The sequence below is a fragment of the Cheilinus undulatus genome, linkage group 21 (genome assembly GCF_018320785.1).
Source record: "Cheilinus undulatus linkage group 21, ASM1832078v1, whole genome shotgun sequence".
In the NCBI taxonomy this organism is placed as follows: domain Eukaryota; kingdom Metazoa; phylum Chordata; class Actinopteri; order Labriformes; family Labridae; genus Cheilinus; species Cheilinus undulatus.
In genome coordinates this window covers 4,441,860-4,454,204 of record NC_054885.1, presented here as the reverse complement: position 1 = coordinate 4,454,204, position 12,345 = coordinate 4,441,860, and the positions used below count along the sequence as shown (strand labels likewise).

Sequence of the window (12,345 nt, the reverse complement as noted above, 5' to 3'; positions counted from 1 at the left end):
TTCTGCTAGTAGATGTAAAAATGTTCACTAGTTCAGTTTTTGCCTAAATCAGAGCCGTTGTAAGCCTTAAAATGTCCACTAGAACTGCGACTTAATGTGAACTTGTTTTATGGGAACAAACTGAGAAGCAGTGGTTGTTGGTGAATGTGCTCTATGTGGTGTTTTTATTACCTGTCTGTGCTATGAACACACACGTCTCTGTATATATTAGATCAATCTTAAAACAGGGCTTGTACACATCTAAATTTCCAGATTTTATTTTCTATATTTAATGTTTAATTCCTGTATGTTCAAAGTAAAGTTAAGTGGAATTCCTGTCTATATTTGTGAGCAGATTTTCCACATTCAGCAGATTTTGTATGAGTAACAGTTCCCAGTATTTGTCTTGTTTGCTGTCGTCACACTTTTTATTTTTCATGGTATTTCAGTAGAGTTCTTTACAGTGTGCTGGTTTTAACACCTGTATTAGTCCTCTTTTATCAGTGGGTGTATTATTTTATGGTTTTATGGGGAAACGTCTCAGTCTGGTCTTATCTTCTCAATTCATGTCTCCAACTCTGCTCAGCATTAAAGATGATAAAAACACATAAAGATGACTGAAATAATAATAAGAAATCTTTATAAAGGTAAAAAATGACATGCGTTTTCTTTATCTGGCCCCTAACAAGTAAGTTGTCGTCTATTTCAGCAGTGAAACTCCTCTTTAATTGTCTGATATCTTCAGTTTTATTGTGTCAGTCGTCCTCTCTCTGCTCTCGTTCCCTATTTGCTGTTATGTCACCTCCTCTCTGCTTATCTGGATGTCAGCGCTCTGATACTTTGGCCTTTCTGCTCCGTCAGTCTGCTGGAAAACGCTGAGTGATCCATCTTTGTAATCTCTGAAAGTGCCTGCTGAGTGGATAAACTGAGATTTTATATGGTTCATAATTAATGAAATCATTCAGTTAAAGAGAGGAAACGTCAGACAGGCAGTTAAAGTTTGGCAAAAAGCTTTTAATTCAGTCTCCATCTCTGCTCTAGGACAAAAAAAGGAGCACAGAAGAATCAGAATGCTGCATACGGCGGCCTGTTTCTACACCCAAGCAGGACACAGATAAAAAAAAATTTGCTTGGAGATAAGATTAATATTAAGGCTGCTGTGTCAGCGGGGTCAGACATGCAGAATGTAGTCCAACCAAAACATCTGAGAGGTCAGGCCACCTTAAAGTAATGACAGTGGACTGTAGCGGTTCAATCTTTTACATGAAAAATGTCAGAAAAAAAGAAGATTCCACACATTCAGAGGACAGCGTCTTAGAAAGCAGAACACTTTGACAATCTCTGAATGAAAATAAAACAAAAACTGGACGTAAAAATCATTATAAGGCCGACTAAAGTTAAACTACAAGCACATGTTATCCTCTAATACAAAAATATAAATATCAGTGTCATCAGGAAGGCATGCTCAGCCTTCCTGAGAGTCCTGCAAGGGGTTAAAGTGCAATTCAAAAGTCTGATATAAAAGTGGGACAGCTTCGAGGATCTTACAGCAGATCACAGAATCAGAGACACAAGACCCAGTCTGGAAGCAGAAACAAACCTTAGAAAGCAAAAAAGTTTCAGTGCAAAATAAATGCATGCTTGTCTTATTTAAAAATATCATTTCTCTAGTTACGGCGCATGCTCAATAAACCTGAACTTACTGGCTGGAAAAGTTTTAAACTGTGCAAGAAAAACATTTAGTTTGCTGCAAAAAAGCATGCTGGGATAGCTTTTTAGAAGAGCACTAGGCATGGTGGTGTGATGAAAGGATGATCATTTAAAATTATTTAACCATGCTCACAATAAGATAGCCAATCAGGCTGCAGCTTTAGCAGCTTTTGATCCATCAGGAGAGTGAGAATCATGATAATAGAATACTTCAGAATACTTTAAAAGTTAGACTTAAAAAGTGATTTTTCCAGCTTAAATACACAAATGTGTTCCACATCCGTCCTTTAAAAGCTGCCTGACTTGAAGCTGTAGTTTTATCTACTGTCTACTCCTTTGACAGCATCAAGTTTTACAACTTTCCTCCCAATCATCATGTCAGTTTCATCTCTCTTACAGAAAACACTTCAGCAGTCTTTCTTGGTCATAAATAAAACATGATTTTAGATTTTCACTGGATGGACTTGACTTGTCCATTTGGCACCAAAAGCATCGAACAGTTCTCTATAAGAAGACTCGTTGGCATGTAGTGGGCAAGCATCTTTAGAGCGACATCTCCACAGCTCTTCTTTGTGCGTTAGTCGTTTTAGAAAACAAGTGTTAGTTCTCTTCAGTCTGAATCTCTCGCTGCAGTTAAACATGTTCAGTCTTTAAAAACTGTCTCTGTCTTTCCTGTTCACACTTGACTTCATCTCTTCCTTCTTCTACAAGCACCTCGTCGTCTCTCTCCTTCACGACTTCAGTCCGAATCGAGCCATCATCTGCTCGTACACCGTCCATGCCATGGCGGCCATCATGGTTCTCCTCAGAGCCCGAGGAACCGCCCCTCTGAGGAAACCCTGCGGCCCGTGTTCCTGAGAGAGAAGGGAGGGAGAGAAGGGAGAGAAGTGAGAAGAACAGCGCTCTCAGAAGTATCAGAACCACAATTATGCTGGCTTTGAAACAGTAGAATAAAACAGAGAGCATGCTGGGAAAACTGCAGTAGGAGAAGAGGGATAATCACCATGTAGATGTATCTGATAGCTTCTGTGGTCTTCAGCTGTGGATTCACTTGGACAAGTGTTTTAACCACATCAGCCGGCTGAGTGAGCAGAGACGCCAAAATACCCGCCAGGACGCCACAGCCGAAGTTCGCCAGTGGGGCCGAAGCAGACGAGCTGATTTCTGATGGAAACAGACAGAAATATTCATGCAGTTTATACTGCTGGGTCAAATTTAAACACTCGCGAGCAGTTTCCAGCTGGATTCTTAAATGTTTGAAGCACCTCATTTACCTGACATGCTAGATAGACTGTTTCTTATCCTTTTAGTCTGTGATTGATAGCTGTGCTTGTGATTACCCGCCTCCTTCATTATGGACCAATTGGAGCAACAAAACATATATATAATGGGTGTGTGCTACTGTGGAAGAGTAAACTACATCATATGAGCTTTACAGGCTGCTGTTATCACTGTTCACTGTCAGAAAGCTGGTAAAGCTTTCAGTTTTGTTTTGATGAGAAAATGTCCACTTCTGATCAAACTGCTGCTGTAGCCGTCATTGTTTACAGCAGTGGTTCTCAACCTTTTCAGACCACGACCCCCAAGATAAAGGTGCCAGAGACCGGGGACCCCACTTTACCTGAAGGTGGTTAAACACAGCCATGCACAATTTCGAACAGTCATGTGCAGACAAGGCTGTCCATAAAGGGGGATAAATGGGGAGCTTGGCCCATGGAGGTCTGCAAAACCATGGTCTATTGTAAAGTAAAGCTGTGATATCCATATTTCATATTTAACCTGAAAACATAACCACTCTTATAAAAGAAACAATCTTTTTTTAATCATTCCTTTAGTAAATAGCCTTCTTAAAAATGTAAATCCCCTTTGTAAAAAAAAAAAAAAGCAAACATAATAACAATGATTCAAAAAAGTAGCAGAAACGGTTTAGAAATGGCAAAAATGAGATAAAAATGGCAAAAAAGGCAAAGAAAGTGAAAAAATGGGTGTAAATAGTGGTAAAATGAGTTAAACTGTGGCTGAAATTGCTTTAAATGGACAATAAAGGGTTAACTGAGAAAGAAAAAATAGCAAAAATGGGCATATCAAATGGTGAAATAGGGTTAAAATTAGGGCTGAACAATTTGGGAGAGTAACTGAATTGCAATTTTCCCCCTATATTGCGATTTGATATTCAATTATTTCTCCAGTTCCTTATATAATGTTTTTTTTTAACTAACAAACACAAGTAATAAATCATTCTATATTATAACCATGACAATATTAGATAAATCTAGAGCTGAACAATTTTGGAAAAATATACAATTGTGATGATTCTGACTCGTATTGCACATTGGATGGGAACTGATGTATTAAAAGAAGTTATAATTATTATGTAATTCTCATATCTAATGAGAGAAATGTAAACAAAAAAAGTAGGATTTTTGTAGACTATTCTAAAAAAATTGTCTGTGGATGATTGCATGATCTGTAATACATAACTGCTGCAAGAAAGTTTTAAACTGCTATTTTGGCACAAATTTCAGGTTAAAAGAATATTGTAACTTTTGCGATTTGAAAATTGCAGCAGGCCATATTGCAATTTCATCTAATTTTCCATCAATTGCCCAGCTCTAGTTAAAACAGGAAAACTGGGTGTAAAAAGTGGTTTAAAGAGGCTAATAGTGGCAATAATGTTTCAACAGAGGCAGCATTAAGCTTAAGTGGCAAGAATTGGTTTAGAAGTGGCAAAAACAGGCAGAAAAAAAGCGATGGAAATAGTTTAAAACTGACAAAAATATGCTGGTCAAAATGTGTTAAAATTGGTGGGAAAAAAAATGATGAAAAGGGGTAAAAATTTTGACAAAATTGGTGTAAAGTGATAACAGCGTAGTTTAAACATTATACTTAGTTTTTTAGGGCAACTGGAGACCCCCCTCTCAGTGTCTTGCGACCACCAAGGTTGAGAACAACTGGTTTACAGGACTGCAGTCACTTCAACTAAACTCCACCCATAGCCACCACCTCTTTTTCCTCAAGTGATCCTGATTGGTCAGGTCATTCTTGTTTCAGCTTTAATGTTGATGCCAGGCATGAAATCTGAACAATCCATTTAACTTTGTAAGGTTCCTGACCAAACTGTCATTTATTATAACAACCCAGAGCTTAAGTGATCTTAGTTTCTGGAAGAGGCTTGAGTTAGCCCTCATTGTCAGGTTTGAGTTATGTCTCTCTATGAAACAGAAAACTGAGTTCACAGGTTTAGAGTTTGCACTAAACCAGAACAATAAAACAGGGCCTCGGGTGTGGGATTCATTGTTTCTGTCCGTGCTCTCACCTTTGGGCAGTGAAGCCTTGGTCTGGCTGTAGAACATGACGTAGATCCCAGAGAAAGGAACGTCCCGGAGCAGAGTGGCCATCAGACCAGAGAACAGAGCAGCAGGACCTTCAGTCTGACACACACTGCGCAGCGCCCCGGTCACACTCCCGTAACTGTACCTGCCACACTGACACACACCACACAGGTTATGATCGGCTAAAAAGAGCTCAACACACCTGACTCTTCAAACAGAGCAACAAACCTGACTACATCTCATGCTTACTTCATATCGCGTCTTTATGACAGTGACCGGCAGCATGAAGACCCCTGCCACTGTGCGGGCCCCTCCTCCCAGCAGCACGGCCTGCAGGGCCCCCGGGCTGCTGTCCTGGAAGAAGTGCTGCTTCAGAGAGTAGTAGGTGCTGAAGTAGATCCCCACTCCTGGGATGGTCCGAACAAATGACTGGAGGAGCAGATTTATAAGAGAGTACAGTCAGGGAATCTGAAGATGTGGAATATTCTTAATAAATCCACAGAGAGGATGTTTTTCTTACCGGCGAGATTCCTTTCCACAGTCCCAGCAGCCTCTCTGTTCGGACCACGCTCAGCAGCACAGTCACCATCCCCACTCTGCTCGAACTGGAACAGAGACACTCATAAGCTCACAGAGATGATAGAGAGTAGTGCTTCTGTGCTCATCTTCAGATTTTAGAGGTTGCAGTGCATGTGTGGGAACAGTTATGCACTCACTCCTGCACCTTTAGGTATCAGATAAACCTCCTGTTTGACTAATGCTAAAGAAAATAACTAGCGTTTGTGTTTTCATATAGACTCACCCGGGCTGAACGCTGCTCTGTAGCGTCTGCAGACGGGTTTTGACGAGGTCGAGAGGCTGGAAAAGCAGTGTGGAGCAGGTCCCACTGAGGGAGCCGCACATGAAGGCTTTAATCGCTGGGTGAGCCTGAGGAGAGAACAATATCATTAAAGAAAGGATTTTAACAGCTGACAAGTCAATGAAAAAGAGAAAGCATTTAATTTTCTGCACTGGTGATGAGTTTCTGCATTCACATTTTTGCAGCTCACAGAAAAATCAAGCAACATAGTTGTTTTTACTTGACAAAAAGGGTCCAAAACTATTTAAAACTACAAGACATTAAACACTTAGTCAAACTTTGTTGACATGCTGCATCATATAGTGGGATTAATTCCTTAATAGTTTGCTTTCTGAGGATTTAAGGTCTTTGTTTTGTAAATGATAGGCATTTTGTTTGGCTTTTCTTCGTATTTAAATGCTCTGATTGTCGCTCCAAATTAGGGCTGGGCAATTAATCAAAAATCAGATAAAACCGCAATATGGCATGCTGCAGTTTTCAAATCACAAATGATGCAATATTTCTTTCTTTGTCCTGAAATTTGAGTTTAAATACCATTCTTAAACTTTTTTTGCAGCAGCATTGTTATGCATGACATATGCAATCATTCAAGTGCCAGTTTTTTTAGAATAGTCAAAAAAAATCCTACCTTTTTAATTTTTGTACTTTTTTTTATTAAATATGAGAATGACAAAACCCTTTTCAATGCAACAATTCATATCCAATAGGCAATACGAGTCAAAATCACCAGAATGCAATATTTTTAAAAAATATTTCAGTCCTAGTTTAGGAATAAAAGAAAGTTAAGGAACAAACACATATCAAATTGCCATTGCACTATTGGGGGGGAATCACAATTAGCTTATTTTCCAAAATCATTCAGCCCTACTCCAAAGTAGTGCAAATTATCTCAGTTCATAAGAATTCAAAAAAGTGTATTTTTACAGTTAATTTCAAAACCCTTTATTTTTTCAGCTATTTAACCATTTTATTATGGCACTTCTCCCTAGCACTACTTTATGATGCAGGCTTGCATATATTAGTTTACTGTTAATATTCAAGCAAATTAAAAAAGTCGGATTCACTGAAGTCAAACTCCTTAAATGGATAAGCATACCTGGCTAAAAAAGCTGATTTTTGTTTGAACTGTTGTATAATTTCACTGTTATGTAATGACTCTCTACCTGCCCCCCCCCACATCGTCTGCTGCTCTAATGTCATGCCAGACAGCACAGTAAAACAGGTCAGCAGCGTGTCAGACTGGTGTTATCTCTGTGACACGATGCCCTGACATCCTGAAAATGAAATCCTGAAAACTCACCAGGGAGAGCTCCATAGCTCTGCAGGATGACTACGCCTTATGACACAAAATGATCACCTCTTCTTTGTCTTTCACTCCTGTTCACTCAGACACTCCTGCACACCTGGAGAGATAGAAGGAGATGAGGCATTTCAGTTCAAGTCTTTCCTCCAGATAATGACTGAGCATGTGCACAATCATGCTGTATGACAACCACAAGCACGCACGGATCATCTGACTGAAACTGTGTGGATCTCATTTGTGATCACCCGACCAACAACACACAGCTCTTCATTAGGAAAGAGACATCCGTGTGCTGCATATCAGGATGAATCGAGTGCATGTCACTCTGCTGCACCGCTTTCACGTGAGTTTAAACACTTCATTCAATTATAGTTGTGTGTCATGTGTAAATAATGAGCCCAGCCTGAAACAAGCAAAAAGATGACATCAATCTGCAGAAAAAGTCAAGATATCAGAAGGTTAAACTTTGATACAACACTAGTATGGCCCTAATTCCAAAAAAGTTTGGGTGCGGTGTAAAATGTAAATAAAAACAGACGTCAGTGATTGTCAAATCTCATATGCCCTTATGAGACTATATCTAATGAAAAATACTACCTTATGTTAAATTTGATGGTAGTAACACATCTCATAAAAGTAGGGGCGGTGCGACAAAGGGTAGAAAATAAAGTGGTAAAAAAAGGAGCATTTTATAGTGTCTGAGCCTCAGCAAAGGTTGACCAATCTGCAAAAAACTACATCTAAAAAGTGTAGAACAATTTTCAGAGAAATGTTCCTCAATATTAAATTGGGAAGACTGAATCTCCCACCATCTACAGTCAATAACATCAACAAAAGATTCAGAGAATCTGGAGAAATCTCTGTGAGCAAGGGACAAGGCTGAAGGTCAATGTTGGATGTTGTGATGTAGCGGCCCTCAGAGACCACTGAATTAAAAACAGGCATGATTTTGTACTGGAAATCACTGCATGGACTCAGAAACACCAGATATCATTCATAGTAGGCCAAGCCATCCACATATGACAGTCAAAGCTGGATCATGCAAAGAAGAAGCCGTACGCGAACAGGATCCACAAACGCAGCTGTCCTCTCTGGACAAGTTCATTTAAAATGGACTGAGGAAAAATGAACCCGGGATCATCCAGGTAGTTATCCCGGCTCAGTTCTACAGTCTGCATCTCTGATGGTATGGGGTTGCATTAGTGCCTATGGAGTGGGCAGCTTACACATCGAGAAAGGAACTATCAATGCTGGAAAACATACAGAGGTTTTAGAGCAACATATGCTCTCATTCAGACAATGCTATACCACATACCACATCCATCACAACAGCATGGCTTCACAGTAAACAGTCTGGGTGATGATCTGGACCCAGGGCTGTTGGGCAGCTAGAATCCTACATCAGACCAGAATGGGACAGCATTCCTCTCAAAACTCCAGCAACTGCTCTCCGCACCTCATGTTGTTTATGTTCTATTGTGAGAGTTGAAAATCACTGCATTAAATTTACACAGCGCCCCAACTTTTTCGTGATTGGGATCATAATGCCAACATGTACCATCCTAACGGGTCTTCCAGGATTTTGAGACACATTTCTGTGCTTTAATTTGGTATCAATGAGATAGAATTCAGGCATTTGTCTTCAAATTTATATTGCCAAGGACTGATAAAGCACAGGTGTCCAGATGTTTTTCATCCCTCTCTCCTGAAATGTTTGACTGTATTTGCTCTAAACTGATGTTAAAAGGGTGACGTTTTTAAAACCAACATAATGATTGAAAATAAACATTTAGACCTAATACTGCAGAAATATAATAGGCATCAAAGGCTGTAAGCAGCCTTAGGCATACTACCTTAACTAACAAGCTAGTAACATCAATGCAAAGTTTCAATACGCTTACTGTATGCAGGAAACCCGTTAATAATAACAGAAAATAGTCAACTATAAATCGTAACACGTTTTTTACTAATACAATTGCATGTATTAGTGTTTAAAGGTGTTATTGAAACGTATCGTTGTTTGGCAGCTATATATAATGCCTAAATTATCAGGTTTTATCGACCAAACTGTTAAAAATACTTAAAGAAATGTCTCTTACCCTCCTCAGAGCTGCAGCCGTTGGCTAGCTTGAAGCATAACTTGATATTTGTCCGAAACGCTGACGTTTGACCTTTAGCTATCTCATCAAATTTCCGCTCAAACCGCCTTAAATGAGAGTGAAATCTCTTCCTACCCGTTGAACACACTTACAGTACAGACACACCTGAGTTTAACCCTTCTCAGGTGCCCTGCTCACTCTCATAAACTGATGTAAACTGTCTGCCCTGTTCACCGTAGTTACTTAAACCGGCCGGCTCCTGTTTCACGACGCATGCGTGAAGCGAGAGCTACAGAGGCCGCGCCCATGTAGGCGGTACTGGCTTCTGATTGGTTGAATAGTGGGCCTTGTTTTGAACATTTAATAACAAACGACAGACTGAAAACATGGGCGAAATAAATGAAAGAAAGGTGTAAAACACACTTATAAGTTGATTTAGACGGAAATCGAATTAAAGCGTGTTGAATTTTAAAATATAAGCACATTTGCTGCGTCAGTTAAATTTAACAAATATAACAATATCAATATCAACCAACATCAGTTCTTATGTCGAAATTTGAATGAGAAATCTTGAAAATACACCAAACTTAACGGCAACATGCCACTGTTGCATGACAGTTTATGTGCGTTTTGTCAATTAAGTCCCGATAACGGGCTGTTTTTGTAGCTGTAAAACTGCCCATTAAATACGCCCTAAAACAGGATTCATCATTAGAATCACTTTTCAGTAAAATCCACCCTCACTAGTCTAGAAAGTTTCATTTAAAATGCCAGTTGACGTTTGAAGTATATTCCTCTACTGTTTAATCTATAAAACATTAAAAACTGTAACTATTTTCAATGTTGACATAAAAAGAATCTAAATGATTTTACTGTGGTGAAAAAAAATCACATTTTCACCTGAATGCCATAGAAAAAGAAGATTAAAGTAGCAATGAGAACTTACTTTTTCCATCGTTGATTCTAGCAAATAATACCCAGCATTTATGCTCATATCTTTAATAATAAAAACTAGTTCTTGTAAGATACTGTCCTGTAAATGTCTTGTTATCAAGTCATGTCATTACTATAAATATTCCAGATAAAGCTGATAACTGACAACACTTAAAGTACGCGTTAAAAGAGATCTCACCCCAAGTTTCCCATCCTTGTTTACTATTTTCACTCTCTTTGTGAAACCGGTTCTGACTTGCTGTGGCTCTGCTGGACCCTGTCTGCCCCCTGCTGGTGAAAAGGCGTTTCACACTTAGTTTAGACCAGTGGTTTTCACACTTTTTCGCCCAAGGCACACCTAAGGTTAAACCAAAATCTCAAGGCACACCATATTCATATCAATACAAAATAGACTTTTTAAATAATGTTACAGTCAAGGTGGCCTATAAGGGTAAATAAAGGGGAGAGCTTTCTGGGGCCAATACAACTGGGGGATCAAGGAGATGGCAAAAGTGGGCAAAAATGGGTTAAAGGTGATAAAAACATGGCAAAATTGGGCAAAAAGTGGCTAAACAAAGTCAGAAATGGGCAAAAATTGGTAAGAAGTGGCCAATCAGTAGGTTGAAATTGGCCAAGACTTGTTGAAAGTGTCAAAATAGTGGCAAAAATGGGTTATAATTGGTCTTAAAGGATCCTAAGGTAAAAATGGGATAAAAGTGATAAGAAAAAAGGGCAAAAGTGGGCAAAAAGGGTTAAAGTTACAACAAGGTGGTAAAAAGAGGTTAAAAGTGATGGGAGAAAATGGCAAAAAAAAAAAAAAAAAAAATGGCCAAACAATAGCAAAACTGTGCAAAAAGTGGCAAAGAGGTGGTAAAAATGGGTTAAATGTGGTAAAAAGTTCCAAAAAAAGTTGCAAAAATGGGTCAAAAGTAGTAATAAGAAGTAGCATAAAAAGCAGTCAAAAGAAGTGGCAAAAATGGGTAGAAAAATTGTTTAACTTTCAGGGGTCCAGCCAGATCTGTGGGCAGGCCTGGTTACAGTTCATGTCTGTTGTCCCTGTGGGTCAGATTTGGGCTTCCCTAGTTTCACTATTTATAAAGAATGATAGTTTGATTAAAAACGTCAGTTATTTGTTTTTTTTAATCCAACTCCATTTCATCTAATTAACAGAAGTTTGTGACTTTTTTATTATGCATCATTAAACCTCATTCACATGAGATTATTCCTTGTTTTTGAGTTTTGAAAAATCGGTAACTGAATTTTTCTTTACTTATGTTTGAAGAACATTTGATAACCGATGATCAGAAACTGGTATATGCCGAGTTGTAATTAGAAACCATGAATATACAGAGCATTCAGAAAATGATTAGAATCCCTTCACTTTTTTTTTTTCCAATTTTTTTGCACTACAGTCAAAAAAATGTCACACTCATTCATCTGCACTCAGTACCACATCATGGCAAAGTGAAAACAGAATTTCTGTTTAATTTCTGCTTACTTTTTGCCTCTGTGGATCTGTTTTTTTGCCACGTTTTAATCCTTTATCACCACCTTTTCCACTCATTTATGCCACTTTCAATTTGACACATTTTTAACCCTTTCCACTACTTTCCCGCCCATTTTCACCTCCCTATGTGCCATATTTTATCCCTGAACTGCCCTTTTACACACTTTTAGTTTTGCTACTTTAAACTAATTTTTGCCACTTCTTAACACAATTTCTAAAATAGATTTTGTACATCTTTATCAATTTTTTGCCACATTTAAACCCTCTTTCACCAACCTCACTACTTTAAACACATTTTTGCTTCATTTAATCAATTTCTGCTGATTTTAAAAACCCATTTACATTCCTTGTGCCCATTTTTGCTGCTTTTCAGCCTCTTTCTGCCTTTTTTTATCTTTTTACAAATTTTAGCCACTTTAACACATTCCGATCCTATTTTTGCACCTTGTCTGATCATTTTTGCCACTTTAAAGACATTTGCATATTTTTTTTACATTTTCCACTAGTGTTTTCTGCTCATGTTTGTAATTTTCTGCCTATTTTTGCCTCCATTTAGCCCTTTGTCACTTGAAACCTATTTTCGTCATGTTTTAGCCCCTTTTCTGCAGCTGTTAACCCATTTT

General features: G+C 38.5%; 1 protein-coding gene across 3 annotated transcripts; it reads right to left on the bottom strand.

The window, feature by feature from the left end:
• Nucleotides 1-972: 972 nt before the first annotated feature.
• On the bottom strand, nucleotides 973-10,353 carry LOC121503740 (mitochondrial glycine transporter A-like). 3 transcript variants are annotated; one of them, XM_041778281.1, is made up of 9 exons: nucleotides 9,283-10,133; nucleotides 8,499-8,656; nucleotides 7,181-7,283; nucleotides 5,824-5,948; nucleotides 5,542-5,626; nucleotides 5,271-5,450; nucleotides 5,006-5,174; nucleotides 2,693-2,853; nucleotides 973-2,543 (listed from the first exon to the last, which is right to left on the bottom strand). In XM_041778281.1, the coding sequence occupies exons 3-9, from the start codon at nucleotides 7,193-7,195 to the stop codon at nucleotides 2,421-2,423; spliced, it is 858 nt and encodes a 285-aa protein (XP_041634215.1). In that variant the 5' UTR covers nucleotides 7,196-7,283; nucleotides 8,499-8,656; nucleotides 9,283-10,133; the 3' UTR covers nucleotides 973-2,420. The 3 variants fall into 3 exon arrangements, with proteins under 3 accessions (XP_041634215.1, XP_041634216.1, XP_041634214.1); XM_041778282.1 differs by lacking the exons at nucleotides 8,499-8,656; nucleotides 9,283-10,133 and adding an exon at nucleotides 10,229-10,353; XM_041778280.1 differs by lacking the exon at nucleotides 8,499-8,656.
• Between the last annotated feature and the right edge of the window lie 1,992 nt (nucleotides 10,354-12,345).